The sequence below is a fragment of the Brassica napus genome, chromosome C2 (genome assembly GCF_020379485.1).
Source record: "Brassica napus cultivar Da-Ae chromosome C2, Da-Ae, whole genome shotgun sequence".
Classification (NCBI taxonomy): domain Eukaryota; kingdom Viridiplantae; phylum Streptophyta; class Magnoliopsida; order Brassicales; family Brassicaceae; genus Brassica; species Brassica napus.
The window spans coordinates 32,421,822-32,443,026 of NC_063445.1; the positions used below are offsets into that span (position 1 = coordinate 32,421,822).

Genomic DNA, 21,205 nt, shown 5'->3' on the forward strand with positions numbered 1-21,205 from the left:
CACCTTGCTCAAATTTTTGACATTTTTCTTCAAGTGAAACATATAACCCTCAAAAAGATACATCCATCTATACTGCACATGACCACCAAGTTCCAATTCTCTTGCGAGATAAATAGCAAGATGTTCCATAACATCAAAAAATAAAGGAGAAAATATCCTCTCAAGATTGCATTGGATCATGGCTATGTTATCTTTCAAATTTTTAACACCCTCTTCAGTGACTGATCTCGTACATAAATTGCGGAAGAAAGCACTTACCCCTTACATACATATAAATAAAACAAATTCCATTATAAGTATCTTTATAAGAATAATAAATTAATATGACAACCACTCTCTAATATATCATACAATTGTCGATGCATACATCTATCACCTCATACGGTAAATTAAAACCTGCTACAATTTTCTGAACCTCATAGTATGAACCCGTTGCAATATTATCATCTTGCATAACACCTCTAACAAAATCAGCAATCGCGTCTACGCATTCTTCAGCCAAATTATAATCTGTCTTTATACCCATCAATCGAGTTGCAGATGATAAAGGTGAATGACCATCTCTACATCCTTTGTACAAAGATTGTCTTCCTACTTCCAACATATCAAAAATCTCCTAGCTTCTACATTGGGTTCGTCCCCTCTATAATGGTCATTACCATCTGCTTAGTACCTACACCATATTCTACATCCGTTCAAGGTTCTTCTAACCTATCCACAGTATGAGGTTCGTTAGTTCTACCATATTCATAACCAATAGTTTCTCCATGAAGATACCAAACTTTATAATTAGGTGTAAACCCTTTCAGATATAAATGAGTCCAAACATCTCATTCCCTTAAACCCCTATTATTTTTGCAGGAAGAACAAGGACATCTTAACATACAAGTATTTTCTTTTGTTGTCGTTGAACAAGTGTCATGAATTCGGTAATGTCTTTTGCGTACTCTTCCGTAAGTAAGTTGATGTTTGGATCCATATGAGGTTTATCCATCCACAAACGAAAATAATTTGAAGAATACATGATTTTTTTTTGGATTTGTAGAATGAGAGAGTGAAGCGAGTGAAGGGAAAATGAAGAGTGAATGAGGTGAATTAGGCGAGCTCGTATTTATAAAAAAAGCTGCCGACACTTCCGACAGAAATGTCGTCAGACATCTGTTAGAAATCTAAAAAAATTAAATGGCTCTAAAACGGTCAAAAAATGTCATCGGAATTTCATCGGAATATTTTGTATTACTTGTCGGAAATTCGTCGAATATCCAATAATTCAAAATATTTGCAACGGTCAAAAATGTTCCTCGGAAAATTTTTGATAATTTCTGACAATTTTTCGAAAACTTTCAACATATCGAACCATTTTCCGTCGATATTCCGTCGACGGTTTCTTGTTTCGTCAAAATTCGGTAGGAAAATACCGACGAATTTCCGACGACTGTCTTAATTAGTTGTTTGTCGGATTTCTGTCGGAAAACCCTCAGGATATTCCCACGATTCTTCTCTCCATCGGGATTTCCATCGGATTTCGCCTAGTTTTCTTGTAGAGCCTGTATCAATCTGTTCCAATTGCTTACATTTTCCATTTTCTCTTAGATCATTTTTCATTTTTACTTTCCGATAGTTATTGGAAGACTATCTCTCGTTTGACAGTGTATAGTGTATACAAATCAAAAGATGTGATGTTGCTCCTATTCGTTTCTTTCAGTGACAAGAACGGGTCGTTGGTAGGATTTCACTGACAATCGAAACGAAGATTCCTGAGCAGAAGTTCAGACTGGAGATTAGCAGCTGTGTACGCCATGGGAGTCATCAGAATACTGGTGGAAAATGTCACCATCTCACTCCATCATTGTTGATTTAAAAATAGTTTCTTGAATGGAAAAGGAAAAGAAGTTGTGTCCTCGTTGGTCCCAGACGAAGAAGATGAGAAGATGAGTAAGAGATTGAGCCTAAAGTGTAGAAAGTTTATATAGGCCCGCCATTTATATTTTCTTTTGGGCCATATCAAGTCCATAAGCAAGGAAGTATCAAGTATGTAGGTAAGACTTTCCTATCTCCAAAAATACTACAGACGGACAAACACACAATTAAAGAAAATAGCAGACGAGATCTTTTGTATTTATGAGGTTGTTAGGAATACATGAGGTTGTTTTGTATATATACATGCTTTATACCAAGACTAAATCATCAAAAAGAAGAAGAACAGAGAGAGATCAACAGATTAGCAATTAAGAAGTGTTTTTGCTTTGTTTTTTTTTTGTGATTTTTATATTTGTTTTTTAGAAACCTATTTTGATAGTGAAATTTATGCGAAATAAGTTTGGGAGACGGATCCCACCGAATACCTTTTGTTAATGTTATCAATTTTTGTCTGCTTTTATCACTCATCTCAGTATTCATAACACCGAAGTGGGATTGAAAATCATAACAGCCTATTTTATATTAATAAACTCCATAAATCTCAATAGGCCTAGATCTCAATATTAATGTTTAGGTAGATGTGGCCGTATGTTTCATTTATTTTGTACAAACATGACTTACAATCAAGATATATTCAGGATTTTATTTAGATTTGTCCTTAAGTTCGCATGAACCTGAGAGCAAATGCATAGCTGCATATCTATGTTTTTAGCCAAATAGTTCAGCTTTAAACCTTTCTGGAACTTGGTCACTAAAATTGTTGAGTTCGTTTTTAATGATTTAGTCACTACACCAATATCGCTCTTTCATATAAATTAACGTAAGAACATTATTAATTTCTAATTGGTTTGGCATTACAGAACACACGATGTAATATATTGAGGATATGAGTTTACACACAAAACACTAAAAGAGATTGAGGAGAGAAAGTTTGGTAACACCGAGAAGCGGTAAAACGAAAAACAAGAGAAAAATACTATTAGATGGAGCAGGTCCGGCCCTAGGCTAAAGCCCGTAAAGCTTGGACTTTAGTCGCCACACATTATATATATATATTTATGGGCACAAAAACTAGATAATTCTCTTAGGTGTAGTGGCATGAAATCTACTCTTTTATATCACATGTGCAGAGGTTCGAAACCTGGCTTCTTCATTATTTTTCCTTTTTGATAATAATTGAAAGAATCTAATTGATTATGATTCCTTTATTGATGATATTAGTTTCCTTATATTGTATTAAATCAGATAGTCATATAAATAGACTGAATCAATTAATTTCTTTTTCCAAATCGGGGCCATTTACGAGACGCTCTTCATCTTGGCTCTTCTTTCTGCTTCTTTTATGCATTGTTCTGTTTTCAATTTTGAGTAGAATTAAGTTGTTCTTGTTTTTTTTTTCTTTTTTTTTTTGGTAAAAAAATTGTTCTTGTTGCTAATGCGTTTGTAGAAAGTGTACTGGCAACAAAATAAGAGATCAGCTAGTAAATTAGAGTAATCGGAAACAAAAATATTTTCAAGTAACATGTTAAATTGTATATTAACGTTTTAGAATCATTATTTTAGAAACAATAATATTCTAGTCATTAGTTTTCGACAGGCTCCAGTGTCATGTTATTATTCATTGTTTTCTTCAAGTTAGTTCTCGTTCCTTCATAAAACGTTAGAATATAAGTTAGTTCTCGTTCCAAACGAATTCTTCTTCTCTCTCTCCTCTCTCGAGGCTCCACTGCCCTCGAACCCGCTCTCGATCCTCTCTCGTCCTCGCCGTGGTGTTCTTCCGAGTTCCTCTCTATCATCGAATTGCCAACTCGGTTTCGTCGCTTGGATGCTGAATCATTGAGCTATTGATTCCGTTTTGCAGGGTATGTCTCAAATCGTTTTAGAACCGTCATCCACCACTCATAGACGATTAACTCAATTCACAGGGATTCCGATTTGGATATAAGATTTCATATTTGTGTATGAACTAGTCGAGGATCGGAAAGTTTGGATGGTCTGTTTATTAGGGAATTCAATAATCAACAACTATATAATTGCATGTCGGGAATCAAAGCTGATTACAATTTGGAATTGAAGACTCGATTCGTAGTAATGGAAATTTTCTTATTCATTTGTGTATAAGGATCGGAAAGTGTGGATGGTCTGTCTATTACTCAATTGGATAATCACCAACTGTATGATTGAATGTCAGGAAGGAAAAGATGATTGAATCAAAGAAAGCTGATTACTATTTGGTTTTCAGAGAAACATCTAGAACTCTGAAACTTGGTTAGATTATACGGTCTGATTACTAAAAAAACTCTGTAACATGGTATAACGAAGTATAACTTTAATGGTATAACTGTATAACCATGTATAACTTTAATGGTTTAATTTTTTTATATTGCAGACAATGTGTCTTTTTTCGACGAACATACACTTTGATTATGATGGACATTATTCGAAGGCTGGAGATGATTATGAATGGATTCCAACCGATGCTCGTTTGTATGCTATATCCTTTAAGACATCATAATTGGAGGAAATCACTTATTCATTGTTGAAGGAGAGGATATGCAGGAAGATTGGAATAGATCCGTTAACGAAGAAGCTCAATTTGGGTTACATTCCATTGGTAGTGGAACCTAAGAGGCAATCATATATTTTGGATGATGAAGATGTGTTTATTTATCTAACATCAGTGGATAGAGAGCAAAGAAGAAGTATTTTGCATGTGGAAGACATCCAAGAATTGTAAATAGTTCAAATAACCGAGCAATTATCAAGAGTTGGAGAAAGCTCATGTAGTAGGAATTATAGCGAGCGTGAGAGTGGATACGGAGAAGAAGAGAATGTAGGCACTAGTTTGGAACACGATGAACACCCCCAGAAGAAACAGAACATGAGTAGGTTGTAAACCTTTTAATTTCAGTTTTGATGTGAAGTAGGTTGTAAGCCTTTCGCTTTCAGTTTTGATGTGAAGTAGGTTGTAAGCCTTTCGCTGTCAGTTTTGATGTTTTTATCGTATGGAAACACTGTGAGGTGAAATTTGTATTTGTGTGTTGTACAACCAAGTGAAACTTTTTTCCTTTACTGGTATAACTACGATAGGTAAACTGAGTAATATGATTGTAAATTCTAAACTTGTTAATAAGTCATGAAAGTAATAAGATAAGATGGTGATTTATTATTAAAATTATGATTTAATCAGAATTATAAAAATTTAATTTCAATGCTTGTTAGCAATCACTTAGGAAATACACTGAGTTTTCATAGCTTTTTCGTTAATACTCACCTCGTTACATTTTAAAATTTGCTACTGGTAGGAAATCAAGTTTATTTGTACATGATCGTATGAGAAATGAACCAAGGAAACATAATATAATTGGTATAACTATAAAATCAGTCATTCAAGTAGAGTATAACTAATATAAATGGAAATAATTAAAAAGTACAACTTTGATGTTTTCTGTAAAATTAAAAACCTGGTGAAACTTCGACCACAAAAATCCTTGGATAAAATTTTCCACCCCGCTTTTCGAATTTCGAATTTCCCTCTTCCTAGTTTGATAAAACCTCAAAATCGTTTAATCGAAGTGTTAAAGACTTTTTTTTTGGTTTTCCCCATTGGCTATCTTCTTCTTTCTCTCTCTTCCCTAATTTATCTCTCTCCCATTCGAACTCCCCCCAACCCCGAGAGAGAAATAATGGAGATGTCCGCTTCATCTTCCACGACCAGTGGTCGTAGACGAGTACGAACTCCGGGAATACCTAGTAAGTGTTGGTGCGGGGTGGGCATCACCGAGCTCATCTCCAAAACCAATCAAAACCCATATCGCCGGTATTATCGGTGTATCTATGCGGCATCACTAAGGGTACATACGTTTAGCTTTTGTTATTGAAGGCTTACTCGTTCTTGTTTTAAAGGTACGTTTAATCCGTTGTATCTTGAGAATGACAATCACGTCTTCAAATGGGTTGACGAAGCTTTCACCAATGAGATACAACAGTTGGACAACCAAGTTCGAAAGCTAGAAGAAGAAGTTCAATTTCTCAAAGCAACAATAAGGAGTGAAAGTGAACTCAGTGAAGGTCCCAAAATAATGGAGCCCAAGATAAAGATATCAGGAGGTTGTGTTATTCTTGCTGTCGTTTTAGTTCTAGGAATTATGATGTACAAGAAGTAATTCCTAAGAGTCTTCCAGCTACTTTCTGTTTTTTCTAAGTTTTTTGTAAGTTTCTCCTAAGTTATGCGAAGTTGGATAACTATGTAGTTTGATCTATCAAAAAAGTTTCTATAATTTTTACGATGTTAGACAATTGAGAAAGTGAAAGTAACACAAAGTCTGACCTATTTATACGAAAACGAATTTCAACTTTGTCTAAGTTTTACAAAGTTGGACAATTGATTAAGTGAAAACACAAATTTTTACCTGTTTATACGGGCACGAATTTGTAGTTCATCTATTTTTTCGAAGTTGGAAAATTGAAAAAGGTAAAACCACGATGTTTCACCAACATTTGACATAGTTTCACCAGCATTTAAACAAAGTTTCACCAAGTTTAAGACACGTACAAAGATGGAGAACATTGAGAAAAACAAGATTTACAAAAGACCTACAGCCTCATATCGCTGAAAATAAGGGTCACTGCTTAGTAGCGACTGCCTGAACTCCTCAACCTCCGGCAAACGCGGATTGAACCTGAAGTCAGACAATCCACCCTCGGTCTCAAGCCATAGATTAGGAGGACCAAAATAACCTGTGTAAATGAGTTTAGTAAACGTTTTACCCAACTATCACTTACTCAAAAATTTTGCAGAGATCACATACTCATAAACTACACTTACTCAAAAATTTGCAGACCCTCCACATCTTAAGGACCACAATCACTTGTCCACGACCCTTCATGTTTTCAAGACCATCCCGGAAGGCATAAGCATGAGCGCCAGTTGCAACACATTTTATCTGACTGTCACTATTCAGATATATTACAGTATAGATAAATTTTGCAGTATAGATAAATTTTGCTTTGATCATATGTTACTTTCTACTTACATGTTGTCCCTTATGTACAACACCATCCTTGGACTTGCAGGGTCATCAAAATGAGCTTCCGTGTTGAAGACCACTCCCATTGTATCTACCAGATAAGTGTTACGTTTTTCTTAGTTTCATAAATTTAGACAATCTAAATCACTTAGTTTCACTTACTTATACATAGTTATATTTTTAATTCATTAAAGCTATACAAAGTTCCGAATCCAAGACATGTGAATATATTTTAATTCTAGTAGCATTCATAACTATGGGATAGTTTCGGTCCCTGTGGTCCATGTGAGGGATTGCATGGATGTTCTTGAAGTCCATGAAAAGCCGATTGTTCAGAGGATCGATGATGTGGACTTGCGTATTGCTTGTAGCAGATAGATTGAACCGAGAGTTAGTTGCCTGGAAACCTGGATAGGAACGGTTTACTTCTACTCGAAAGATTTCCACCAATTTTCCCTCTTGCTTCTCTACGCCTCAAAACCTAACAGAATTCCCATAAATGGTCATCTCCATCTTGGTTCCCTACATAAATAAAGCACAAGGATCAAGTTTTTATTTTTCACGGTTACATGCTACACTACAAAAAAAGTCTTCATTGATAGCAGATTGTTATAACACGTTTTACTAAACTGCTATTGTAGATTAGTTAAAAATTTCCGAATTATATAATAGCCTTAGAAAAACGCTATGATAGACTGAAACCTAAAATAGCACTTAATTAATGCTATTTTAAAAATTAAGTGAGCGGGAGGATAAACCATTGATTCCGCCAATAGTTACCGGGAAATTGACTTAAGCGCCAAAGATAATATTTAAGCGGTTTTAGTAATGCGATCGAAGACATATAATAGCATTTTTCTAACGTTAAGAAAAACTAATTGGACCCTAAACCTAAACATGATTCTAAACCCTAAAATCTAAAGACAACCCTTAAAACTCTAATCTTATCATATTATAACTTCAAATCTTAAAAATTAAACTCAAAATTTAATCTTCTTAATCTCAAACTATCATTTCCTAAATAAATCTATAATCAAACCCGAAATCATACCTGGAATGAAGTGGGTAAGTTGAAACCCTAAACCTACTTTTAAACCTTAGAGGCCTAAATTCTTAACATAAACTTTAAACTCGAATGTTTTCATACTATAATCTCAAATCTTAAATTTAAACTCAAAATTTAATATTCTCAATCTTAGTCTATAGCTTCCAAAACAAAATAATTTAAATTTTCAATCAAACTCTATACTCTAAACTCTAATTTCAAACATAAACTTTACATCCACTAAAAATAAACTTCAAATCTAAATTCTTAAAATTAAAACACAGATCTAAAACATAATATTTCAATCTAATACTTTTCAAATTTTAATCCAAAATCTTAATTCTAAACCCTATATCTCATACTCCAAACTTATATCTTAAACACTAATCTTTAAATGAATCTAACTAAATTCATAATAGCTTTTAATTATATAAATTAAATCATACCTACAAAATATATAAGCATTCATTAAGATTTAAAAACTTGAATCATAATCATTTAAAATCATTAATTTAATTCATATGATTTAAACTGCAAATTTAAAAACCCGTGTCGTTAAGCCTTCTACGACAAAAAATAATAAGGGAAATCTAACTTCTTTTGATCCTTGTTTTCTATTGGCGAGATAACGATGGTGTGGATCACTAATTTTAACCATCGATTATATTTTAATCAATGACCAGATTGATTCTTGGTCTATTTGTTTCTCTCGATCTTACGCGACTTTTGCTTTCTTCTTCAATCGTTCATTTCTCTCACACACAACACAGATTCATCAATCAAGCTGTCCGCCTTCTGATTGTGCGACAGAGACCAAGCGAAGTGGTGGAACAGAGAGAGGAGATAGAGCTCGGAGATGCAGAGAAAGAAGAAGATGCGACGGTCGGTCTCGAACTCGCCCTCATGGTCACCGGTCTCTAGCTCGTTCCCGTCTCACCAGCACCACCACCGACGCGCTCGTCACCACCACTACTCCCTTCGATTCCGTCGCACTCTTCACCACCACCACGGTCCTATATATATATATATGTATATATATATATCTCTCTCTTTCTATCTTTTTAATCTGATTTGTTTTGGTGAATCTGACTTGTTTTGTTCCAATTTTTGTAGATTAACCTCCATTCTTCGTTGATGGGACAATGATTGAAGACCTTCACGGTGGTGGAAGAAGACCTTGACGGGACAGTGGTTGAAGACTTTGACGGTGGAAGAAGAAGAGGAAGCTATTGCGGCTGGACTCTTATTTTTTTAGGTTTAGGTTTTTTCAGATTTGGTTTAGTGTAAACCAAGTTGGGGAAATTGTGCTGGTTTGACTTTAGTGTTTAATTTTGGTTTGTTTTGTAAACCGAAATTTATATGTAAACCCATTTTAATTTATAAATAAAATTTATTTTATTTTTAATTTTAAAAAAATGTCTGTTTTATTTCAATTATTTTATTTTTATTTAAAATTATTATTGGTTTACTGTAGAAAAAACCTATCATAGAACGAAAATAGTGCTATAGCTAAAGTTAATAACAGCGTTTAAGTATTGCTATTGTATCTGCATATTTTGTAGCGTTCAAAAAATGCTATTATAGTAAGGGTATCTATGATTGATGCCGTATACATAGCATTTATGAATTCGCTATCAAACATCTAATATAGCATATTTCCAGCGCTAACAATGTACATATTTTTTGTAGTGCTATTAGAAACTCGAGAGATGATGATTTAACACGTACCTCTTCATCTGCTAGGACATATTTATAGAAAGGCCCACTGCTGGTAACATATGAATAGAAATGGTAGATCCTGTGTATTTTGCCTCTGAAACGCCAAGACATGATCTTGGGGGTTATAAGAAACTTCAGAAAGTTTATTGTAGTGTGTCATCTTGTTTGTTGAGAGAGGAGATGATGAATCCTTTCTTTGCTTTTCATTTTGGTGAATTTTGCAGAGAAATGTTATATCCGGACTGAAGAAGACGATTTAACTTACTGTGGTGGAGTTTAAATGCAATGGTAATGATGATTGTAGGAATCCCTGATTGTAGACGGTGTAGTGTTGTGGCGTTGAAATGCAAGTGTAATTATTATTATAAGAGACTTTTTCATTCGAGACATGCAGTTATTTCGCGGAGTCCATCATTATCATTAATTACATGTTTTTCCCAAACTAAATACTAACTTTTACATTTATTATCTCCTATACTGCTAGTTTCTTTCATTAAATATATCCACTAAGTATAATAAGTTTTGGATACTGATCATTTCTATCAAAATATAACAAGATACTATCTAAATTTCGTTAGGTTTTACATAGTTTCAAATATTTATACAATCTAAATTGTTACGTTTTTCTTAGTTTCTTAAATTTAGACAATCTAAATAACTCATTTTCACTTACTTATACATAGTTATAAATCTTAATAAATTAAAGTTATACAAATTTCCAAATTCCAAACATGCGACTGTTGCAGTCAGAAGGCGTGTGAGAGAAGTCTTGCTTTCTCGGGGAGTATATCAAATCACCCTTAAATGGACACGCCGATGCTTGAATCATTAACTACAGGTTTTTTTTCCAAACTAAGTACTAACATTTACATTTATTATCTCCTATACTGCTTGTTCCCGTCATTAAATATATCCACTAAGTATAATAAGTTTTGGATACCGATCATTTCTATCAAAATATAACAAGACACTATCTAAATTTCGTTAAGTTTTACATAGTTTCAAATATTTATACAATCTAAATTGTTACATTTTTCTTAGTTTCATAAATTTAGACAATCTAAATAACTCAGTTTCACTTACTTATACATAGTCATAAATCTTAATAAGTTAAAGCTATTCAAAGTTCCAGTTCCAATTCCAAGAGATGCGACTGCAAGAGAGAGAAGTCGTGTCTTCTGAACTCGTGTCTCGTCGCGCTGTCTCCCCTTAAGTGGAAGAGTTACAACTTGTAGAATAGTTGGGGTAATAAGTCGAGAATTAAATACATTAAATAAAGTTACAAAATATTACTATTTTCATTTATTAAATAACATGAAATAAAGTTACAAAATATCTCATTTTCTTAACGTTTTACATAGTTTCATATATTGAGACAATCAAAATTTTAAAATTGTGCTTAGTTTCATGAATTTAGATAATCTAAATCAGTTACTTTCACTTACTTATACACAGTTATATATCTTTATCGATTAGAGTTTTTCAAAGTTTCAAATCCAACCCATGCGCACTGAGAAGTGATGTCTTCTGAACTCGTGTCTTCTCGGGGCGTCTATCAAATCACCCTTAAGTGGGGTAATAAATACTCAGTTTATACTTTTCTCTACATGTTAGTTGAACTTCCATACTACGTGTATGTCGGTTAGAGGATCATCCCCATTATAAAAGGGTTTTTCACCTTCTCCAAATAAGTAAAACGAAAATCTCTCCATTTACTTGATTAAACAAAAATCTCTCCATTTCGAAAAGTAACTTGGCTTCTCTCCCTCCTTCCATGTTTCATAAAATTCTCTCCAAGGTAGCAACAAGCCATCTTCGGGACTTCGGTAGTGTAAGAATTGCTTTCTCCCAGTTCAATCAAATTGGCAGAGAAGAATACTTCTACCGATATGAAGATCTCTTTAACTTGAATGACTTGATTGATGAGGCTAATGCTTTAAGGACATTCAGGCTTAGGTGCTACCAAGCCGGTAATCTAGAGGCCATCTACATGCGAGGTATGTATGAGTTCTTCGTCCTCCATTTACTTGATGAAGGAAGGTAAAAAATCCGTCTTGCTGGTGAGAGAGGATTGTTGTGGGCCAAGTATGTAGATGGAATGCTGAACTTAGCGTTTAGTGTTGATCCTAGAGGATTTGTTCACAACTATCCTAGCTTTAGTCGTGAATTTGTTGATCGGATGAATTACATGATCACGACTTCGGTATCCTCAGGCCATTAGGGTTACGAAAAACCTGAGGTGTTTATGTCTCTACTGGAAAGAATAAATCCCAACATCTCACATGATTGTTGGTGCTCCGTAGTAATAGAACCGGTGTTTGTAGTGTCCTTAGATGGATCTAGAACACGGTGGACATGCAATCGTTGTTTCTGGCAATGTGCAGCTTGGGACTTCTGCAATGATATTCACTTGACCGCTGGCTACTGGCCAGTTGAAGATTAGCTGTGTGTTTATGAGTTATGGCATGTACTTTTTATTTACTTTTACGACGTTTATGTAAAATACATTTCATATAATATAATGTCTTTAGTTTTTCTCTATAAATTAATCTTTATTTATTATTAACAACACTGTCTCCATAAAAGAACATAATGCAAATGTAAAAGATACAATCAAAACTAGTTGAACTTTGCAAATCAAAAAGTGCGACTTAGTTGAATTTAGAATAACTTTGTAATTGATACAGTTTATATTAGTCCCAGTCTTATACGCTGTACAGTTACACCAAGATTTACAATTACACCAACTCGTACAAAGTTGTCGAAAGTTAAGAAAAAAGAAATCCGAATTTTATGGATCGGGTCTGGATGGTCCGGGAAATGGTCCTGGTTGGGTTGTAAATACGCAAAATTCTGTTGGTTCCGTGGTCTTTTAATAATTTTTTGGATTTAATTAAAGATTTATCTATTTTCTAATCCGGGCAGCTTCGGGCAGGAGTATCTGAGAATTTTTTTTTCCGGACAGGAGTACTGGAGCAATTGATTCCTGAGATATTTCGTTGGACATCTTTACATATAAAAAGGATTGAGCCTTTTCCTTTTATATACATACAAGAATCGTCGCCAAACCTTATCTTTCTCGTGACCCTCTCATCAATTTTAGAAAAGTATGCACGATTTTCAGTCATGTGGTTACTACCTCCATTGTCTAAATACCACATATTGTCTATATCTGAGTGCGTTTCAAACTTGCTTGGTGTTATGTTCTCTTCATTGAGGTACACCACCTCATGCATCATTATCAGCTTCTTGTGTATTTGCATCATCATTCTCATTTCTCATGCGTTTCTTGGAGCTTAAGTAACCTACTGGGACAGTTGAACGTATAATGCCCTATTTTGTCACATCGATAGCACACCATTTTGGATTTATCCTTTCCTTGTCTGTAACTCGAGTTTTGTTGGCTGCCGTAGCTTCCATGCCCCCTTCCTCTGTTAAGAAAACGTCCACCTTGGTTTCTACCTCTTCCCGAATTGTAACTTTCTTTATACGGTGATGAAACCATGTTAGCCTCATAAGTTTTCCTTGATACCTTGTTTATCCTCATCACAAATCATTTCCTCATAAGATTTCAATCTTCCTACAATATCCTCAAAACGTGTTGTATTAAAGTCAAGAATTTGTTCAAGAGCAGCAATAATATATGTATGTATATATTTCTTTCGTAGTAGACTATTAAAAAATTTCTTAACGAACTTTGATTCTTCAATATTCTTTCCCAAAGTTTCTGATTTCGTGGATAACTCCAAAAGTTCACTAACAAAATCATCAATCATGTCAGTTTCTTTCATCTTCATTCTATCAATATTGGTCATAAAGATTTGTTGCATGGCGTCTTTTACTCTATTAGCTTCTACATGTCTTGCTTTTATTGCTTCCAAAACTGCTTTTGAGGTTTCTAACTTATAATATTAGTAACTCTGTATGGATTGAAAAAGGAGAGCACTAGCCGGATCATTCTTATCTTCATCATATGTTCCTGGCTTCATGATGTTCAATACTACTAACTAAACGTTATGTACTATGAGAGTCAGAGTAGCCCTCAAGGTGCATAACGTATGGGAGACTATACTCCTAAATATACAAAGTAATCTTAATCCTCTTACCACCAATAATTCGATAGGATTATGATAACTTATTACTCAAGCTATCTTTAAAGCTTAAGTCAACAATGCACGCATCAAAGTGGTCCTCCGAGGTTAATGTAGGCTATGTAGCCCACTTTTTTTTTGTTTTTTTTTGTTTTTGTCTCTTGTTCCTATTGTAAGAAAAAGATAGAAGCTTTCGTTGTTGTAGATGTTTGGTGGAAGAAATTTGGGTCCTTTGGTTACTGTTGCTTTCATACATTAATTAAACTCTGAAGAAGACTTATACTTAATTGTGTTTATTATTGGCCACAGCTCTCTCAAAGATTTAACCTTTGCCCACAATTAGGTTACAAAACCCATCATTAGAGTTAATTGAATAAATGTAGGTCGCGAAACAAAAAAAGAATCTTGAAATTCGTTACAGCCAAAAAAAATAGACAAGATTCATTAAATTCGATAAGCTTTGCTTATTTCTATTCAACAAGTAAAGAGAAGACAGGAACAGAGCTCTCTTCAAACAGTCAGACAAGAAACAAAAAAATGATAAAGCTTTGCTTCATGACTTCTTATGGCTACTCAATAGCTGGCCTTGGTCTTCCTTATGAGCTCAATAACGCCGATATCATCATCAAGGTAACTTATTCATTTCGTGTGGGTTCGTGTAAAGTTACCATCTTTGATTCGCATATTTCGTTCTGAACCTTGTTGGTTCTTGTCTGATTGTGTTAATTGTTAATGTATTGATGTAGAAGAGCCAGTCTTATCTTGTGAAACACGGAACCATCTCCATGAAGAGGAAAACTAAAGAGAGAGACCTCTACAAAAGGAACCATCTCCATGCTTACGAGAGCCTTTTGTCTTTAATGATAGGCAATGATCATCAACACAAACAAACAACAATACAGAGATCAAGCAGAGAGATATCCGAGATTCTTACTCAGTTTTCCATCACCGCCGCTGGAGCTGGAATCGCTGTGCTGTTCTCAGTTGTCTATAGGCTTGCTTCAAGGCGTGTACCCTTTTGCGCAAACAAGTTTGTAGACACTGGACTTGGTTTCAGTTTGGTATTACTGTCATGGGCTGTAAATATACTCAGAGAGGTGATTAGGAAAGCAAACAAGCAATGCTCAAGTTTGAAGGGAGATGAAATCATAAAGAATGTGGAGAGAGGCATCAAGGAAGTTTACTTCAGAGCTGCCACTGTAATCATAGTGTTTACACTTAGGTTTGCTTGTTGAGTTGCTCACAAGTTTTGTAAGAATCTCTTCCATTGATTTTATGAAAAGAAAATATCATCTCTGATTATTTTAGCTAAATAAAATAGAAATTTGGAATAATTAAATATCAAAAATACTAAACAATGCAGTGAGAATATGAAGTGTCTCTTTTTAAGGTTTTCACAGTCTCTCTTTCTTATTTGATCTAAATAGTTGAAATATGAAGGGTCGGAGCTTGCGAGCAGCGACTAGCAAGGCTAAGGCCAGCCTCTCTAAATGGCTATAGCGGGTTTCCGCATCCAGGAGAGCCTTGGTTACGTAATAGATTGGTAGCTTGTGAACACTGTCCAACTTTGCTTTCACCTCATCCATCTGATCATTTCCAAGGATGGTGGCAGATTTCTTCTTCTCAAAGTCAGTGTTCTTGGTGTTGCTGCTAGATGCTAGGATCTCAATAACCTTCACTGCCTCCTCTGGATTTTTGGTGTTGAAGTTCTCATTGCTGGAAGCATCAAGAGCCATCTGGTACTGCACCGCGATGCCTCTGTAGAAAGTACAGACCAACTGTACTTCATTGAATCCATGGTGTGGACAGTCTCTCTGATAAGATTTGAATCTGATCCTGGAGCTTTTGAATGACTCTACAGGCTCCTGAGTGAATGTAGCAATCTTGCTCCTCATGTCTTCAGCACGCGCTTCATCGAAGAAGTTGCATAAGAATGCATTCTTGATGGCGCCCCAAGATGCCAGAGATCGTGGTGGTAACTACTTAAGCCAATGCGAAGCATTTCCATCAAGTGAATACTTGAAGAGCTTGCATAGGAGGTAGTCTTCAGAGACTCCCTCGACTTTAATAGTAGATATAAGATACTCGAACCTCTCCAGATGGTACATAGGATGCTCGTGAGATAACCCATAGTAGGGTGTCTGTCCCACGAATGTGTAGTACTGTGGCTTTAACTCGAAATCCCTCTGAATAGTAGGAGGACGAATGGCTGATCGGTTGGTGTAGAACTGATCTGGACGGTTGTAGTCAGCCAACGTTCTGGTTCGAGCAGCCTCATCTATAGGTGGAGTAGCACATGTAACATCAGTATCGGACTCAGGGATTGCAGCCCCCTAAGCATCTATCCTCTGACTTGCTGCATTACGCAGATGACCTTCCTGGTCATGCAGGTTTCCTCTATCATCTCGTACAAGTATCAAAGTAGCAACCATGTCTCGCGGCTCAGTATCGATCGATGTTCGGACTGAAGGATCGATCGATGTCGGATGGAAGATGTCAGTCGACGGAAGATGAGTGTCTTCGGTCGATAGTGGTGAGTGAGTGTCGGTCGACGGGACTAGTGTCTGGGTCGATGGTGGTTGACAGAAATCGATCGATGAACATGTGGTGTTATCGATCGATGAGGAGCGTGCTTTTTTGCGGATTGAACACTCCAAGCTTGCATGATCTTGTGAGAATAGTAGTTGAGTTTCCTTGTTGCTTCTAGTACTGCTGGGCATGTACCTGAAAATCCAAGAAAAAAATTTATGTCAGAAACTTAACAAAAATTAAATCAATAGGCGATCAAAGCTCCCCGGCAACGGCGCTAAATTTGATATCACTCAAATTACCCTAAGGAGTGATTTATACTCTCTCAAATAAGAGATCGAGTTGTAGTACTTAGGGATCGAATTCACAGGGAGCTAGGGAACCTAATGGATCTAATATGATTGGTTAAGTAGGAAGTTTTCAAGATTTAAAATGTAAATTTGCAGTTTTGGTTGAGCAAGTAATTGCTAAATTGATTGGTTGAGGTTTTTGGTGCTTAAAAGGAAATAGCTAGACTTAGGGTTTCTATTCAGGAAACTTGGAATTATAATCCTACAGATGCCTAATGAGTTGCATGCATGATAATGTAAAGCTCAACTATCAATTCAACAAATCCATCAGCTATCACATGTTTGAACTTGTCTATTAACTAGATCTAATGACCCAAACAAATGTGTTCGATCAATAGCAGTGTCGATCGATGATCCTATAGGGATGTCGATCGATACCCCTTTTGCTCCGTCGATCGATTATCCAATATGAATATCGATCGACGCGCTTCTAGTTAAGCTTTATGCGCGGGTTGAAGAATGCTTACTAAGCTCACTAGATTAGCTCTCACCTTACTCTTAGCAAGAAACTTAGCTCAGTTAGAATGTTTTCAGGATGAGAAAGAAGCTCTCGCTTTTATCTATCAATCCTAGGGCAAGTTCTACATACATTAATGAACAATACTAATGATAATTACCACAACTCAACAATCTATAGTTGAGGCTAATCCCTCATAACCTATTTAAACCTTAAATCTAACAGTGAAACTACTCAGACACGGCCAAGCAATTCATGAAAGCAATTAGGTTAGAAAACTTCATAGAATAGTAAAATAGATATTAATGGAGTTCCAATCACAAATTATAACTTTGGATCTTCTCTCCAATCTATCACATCCTAAAACCTTTTGATGAAAGTAATAAAAATAAAAACACAGAAAAGCACTCCTTTGCCTCTAACATGGTGACAAAGCTTATATAGTTAAGTTAAAACTCGTCATGGGTAATCTTGTAAATTGGTGAAGACTTGGGCTTCAAGTCGGCTGTGACCAAACAGGCTTTCTGCGCGCTTCGCTGTCGATCGATGTTCAGGTGTGGTCGAGCTCGATGGTCATCTCGGGTGCATGCTCCAAATATCTCCAAAATGCTCCAAAATCAACACTTAACTCGATGGTCATCTCGGGATCTTATAAATATAATAAATAGACTCTATAATATAATAATAGATAGTAAAAACACCTATAAATCATGGATGAAAATATGTCAAATTCATGGTATATCAACTAATCAAAGCTCTCATTGAGTTAGATCATGGGAAATAGATCTATCAAAACGACGGCGATTCAAGACGTTTGGCTGATACTTGTGAAATTGCCACTTGGTCTTCTTCTTCCCGTTGTCTCGGGTCGTTCTCCAAATCTGGGTTCGATGCTTAGTGGGATTCAATCAGCAGTAGGAGAGAATGAAGTCGACGGGTTTGTAACATGGTCCAGAAAGTTGCTTGAAAAAAAATCATCTTTGCGATGTTCAGACACATCATCTCTCGACTCTTGACTACGTGGCGGAGAGTGAGCATCAGATGTTTCTAGCAAAGAAGTCCCCATAGCCAAAAGATATCTAAGCATTATCCATCACTTGGCGTATGTTCTTCCTCAAGGTGTTATCCAGTTGATTCGAACGGTCACGAAGATGAGTGGTAGAGAGTAACCATGATCGTCCTGTGAAGCTCCATTTCTCAGATGGGTCTACTGTGTTTGCAGATCATGTTACTTCTCTTACTCTTTAGGTGTGCTTGAGACAAGATTGAGAGTAATAATGGAGGAGGACGGTTGCCTGATTTGAAATCAGATACTATCAAGAGGTTCATTGTTTTCTTTCCTCAATAAAAACTTTCTTCTGCGTTTTTCATAACTTGCATATCTATCTATTAATCATTTTCTATGCCATTTCTGCTACACTTCATTTTCACGTACCTGGTCGGAGTTAGAGAACAGAGGTAGCATATACAAATAGAGAAGGAACCTGATAGCCTGACTTCTTGAATGGCATTGACTGTCTTCACGAGTTATTATGTCCACGTCGTTTGTCTCAGTTCCACGGTAATATCTTAACTCTTTACTGTGAGATACACCATGTTCGGTGGCTATTTTTTTGGTTGTTTTACTGGCTGTTTTCAGTAGATAAAATGGAATTCATGAATCTAAAGAGAAATAGGATTGTTCACGATGGTTTATGTCTAATTAAATAATGCAGATTATTGATGGCCTAAGGATATAAGTATTGAAAAAGGACAAGAATTATGTGCCAAGTGTTTTCAGTGAGATCTAAACAATTACATTTACATTTGTTGTTTACACATTTTCTTTGATTTACCAAATTGGGTGTTTGACGGTTTGTTCATCTCCTTCCACACTAATGGATTCATGCACATAATCTCAAACAAGTAAGATATATACATATGTGTGTGTTTTATGTTATTTTACTACATATATCTAATAGAGTTTCATTTCCCTATTTGGTTGACTACTTAATTGCTACGATTACGGATTTCCAAAGAGCTGCCTTGTATCTATAGAATTTCAATGCAATGAAATATTTTTCGCCATTACCCTATTCCAAATTTCCTTCACCAAATATTTTTCTCCATTACCCGATTCCAATTTTACAACGAGCTTACTTAATAATGCAGTTTCTTTTGTGCCTCAGTGAGATACAATCTTAAAATTAGGTTAACAGAGTTTCTAAAGTCGGTTATGGTCATGAAACCTCATTTTAAATCCATCTTCTCTGTTTGGACATGTTGTGTTACCTCATATCTTGCAGCCACATGCTATTTAAATTTGAATTATACTCATATATATACCTTAACAGCCGTATATCATAAATTTCCATGTCTCTTTTACTACCTTAGTCTAAGAAACTTTATAATGTCTATTTGGCAGATGATATCAGCTTTAACATTGATAACTCACATGCTGCAACTGCACAAGCTACTGCTCATCTCAGAAAATCTTCTAAAACTCAAAGCAAATTCATCCTTGGTACTAGAAGAGACTCTCTTCTCAATTTTTTTTTTAATTCTCTGATCCCATTTTTTAGCAGTTAAAGCTAAGTTTCATATATATGTTTTACTTTTGTTGCAGACATGCCTTCCTATTCACATATTTGGGACTGTCATCATCTTTATCCTAGTCTGAGCAGCATCAACCGAAGTAGAGTCGAGGAAACTATACAAGTTACCACATTAAAGATATATATATATATATATATATATATATAAAATCATTGTACATATTCTTTGTACTGTATCTTCCTTCATCCCTTGCAATCCAATTGAATCTTAGCATTTATGTATTAGACCATGTTAATGAATATTTATAGCAAAAGGTACGAACATGTTATGGTTAATGTCATATTAGTTCTTTTGCTCGAGACGGTCAAGAACCAAAGATTATCATAGTTAGTGGCGGAGCCAGAAATATTTTTGTCTGGAGTCATAATATATAAATTTAATATGTATATATTATTATTACAGAAATATATATTTTCTTTTACAAAATTAAATGGACATATAAAAATTTGGGGTTTTTGCCAAAACTAACCCACAACTTGATTTTAACCCCAAACCTATACCCAAACTTGAATCAAATGCAAAACTAACTTAAAAGCCTAGTGAAATTACAGCTCAGCCCCTTGTGACCAAACAAAAAAACAGAAGCCATTTTTACGAATATAGCCCTAGTAAATCGTCTGAGTCGTCTGAGATGTTGGAAGTCGTCTGGACGACTGAAGTGTAAGTCGTCTGGTACCGGTTTATTTTAAAAATAATTTATAAATCTTGTAAAAAAATATTTTGATGCGTGAAAAATAAAAATCAAGTAATTATAAACAGTTTTAAGTGATATAAATTAAGATATGATAAAATTGATTTGTTTTGAAGATAGATGAGTGGAAGTAGTGAATCATGAAATACTTTGGTTTAGGAGTTTGGCAAACATATGTTGTAGTATTGTATGTATTGTTAGGGTTAGATTTTGGAAAACTAAAATGTTTTTTTCAAAAATTAGTTTTCACCTATATGTGTATAGTAAACACTTTTCAAGTTTGATTTGATTTTATGAAGTCTTTAATTAGATAATTAAGTTTAGGGGTTATGTTTAGGGTGTGGACGACTTATATTTCAGTCGTATGTTGACTAATTTACTCGGACGACGTATATTTCAGTCGTCCACATCGTACCGAACCTTTAATTTTACCAATGTACGTTTTAACTTAACCGGATCATTTTACTCGGACGACTTACATTTCAGTCGTCTGGTGAAGAAATTAAAACAGACGACTTACATGTAAGTCGTCCAAATATTTCCGCCTAAAATTTTTTAAAAAAATTATTTTCCCGCTTAATAATTTAAATCAGACGACTTACTTGTAAGTCATCTGGAAAGTCTTCTATTTTAGTTTCCCGCTAAAAATATTTAATTTCCCGCTAAAAATATTAAACTCTTCTGGATGACTTACATGTAAGTCGTCTGTTTTAATTTCTTCACCAGACGACTGAAATATAAGTCGTCGAGGAAGTCGTCTGAGTCAAAAATATTTAAC

At 35.1% G+C, this 21,205-nt stretch overlaps 2 protein-coding genes and 2 long non-coding RNA genes across 4 annotated transcripts; all 4 read left to right on the forward strand.

Annotated features, from left to right (window-relative positions):
• The first annotated feature begins 5,606 nt into the window (after positions 1-5,606).
• LOC106398484 (uncharacterized protein At4g04775-like) lies at positions 5,607-6,086 on the forward strand. Its single transcript, XM_013839031.1, has 2 exons — positions 5,607-5,673; positions 5,827-6,086. The coding sequence occupies exons 1-2, from the start codon at positions 5,607-5,609 to the stop codon at positions 6,084-6,086; spliced, it is 327 nt and encodes a 108-aa protein (XP_013694485.1).
• Positions 6,087-7,202: 1,116 nt separating this feature from the next.
• Positions 7,203-9,400, forward strand: LOC125582117. Its single transcript, XR_007319978.1, has 2 exons — positions 7,203-9,024; positions 9,109-9,400. It is a non-coding gene; the product is annotated as an uncharacterized LOC125582117 (long non-coding RNA).
• Positions 9,401-14,211: 4,811 nt separating this feature from the next.
• On the forward strand, positions 14,212-15,079 carry LOC111205228. Its single transcript, XM_022700751.2, has 2 exons — positions 14,212-14,435; positions 14,552-15,079. The coding sequence occupies exons 1-2, from the start codon at positions 14,343-14,345 to the stop codon at positions 15,038-15,040; spliced, it is 582 nt and encodes a 193-aa protein (XP_022556472.1). The 5' UTR covers positions 14,212-14,342; the 3' UTR covers positions 15,041-15,079.
• Positions 15,080-17,440: 2,361 nt separating this feature from the next.
• On the forward strand, positions 17,441-20,134 carry LOC125582062. The gene is made up of 2 exons (XR_007319911.1): positions 17,441-19,644; positions 19,747-20,134. It is a non-coding gene; the product is annotated as an uncharacterized LOC125582062 (long non-coding RNA).
• The last annotated feature ends 1,071 nt before the right edge of the window (positions 20,135-21,205 follow it).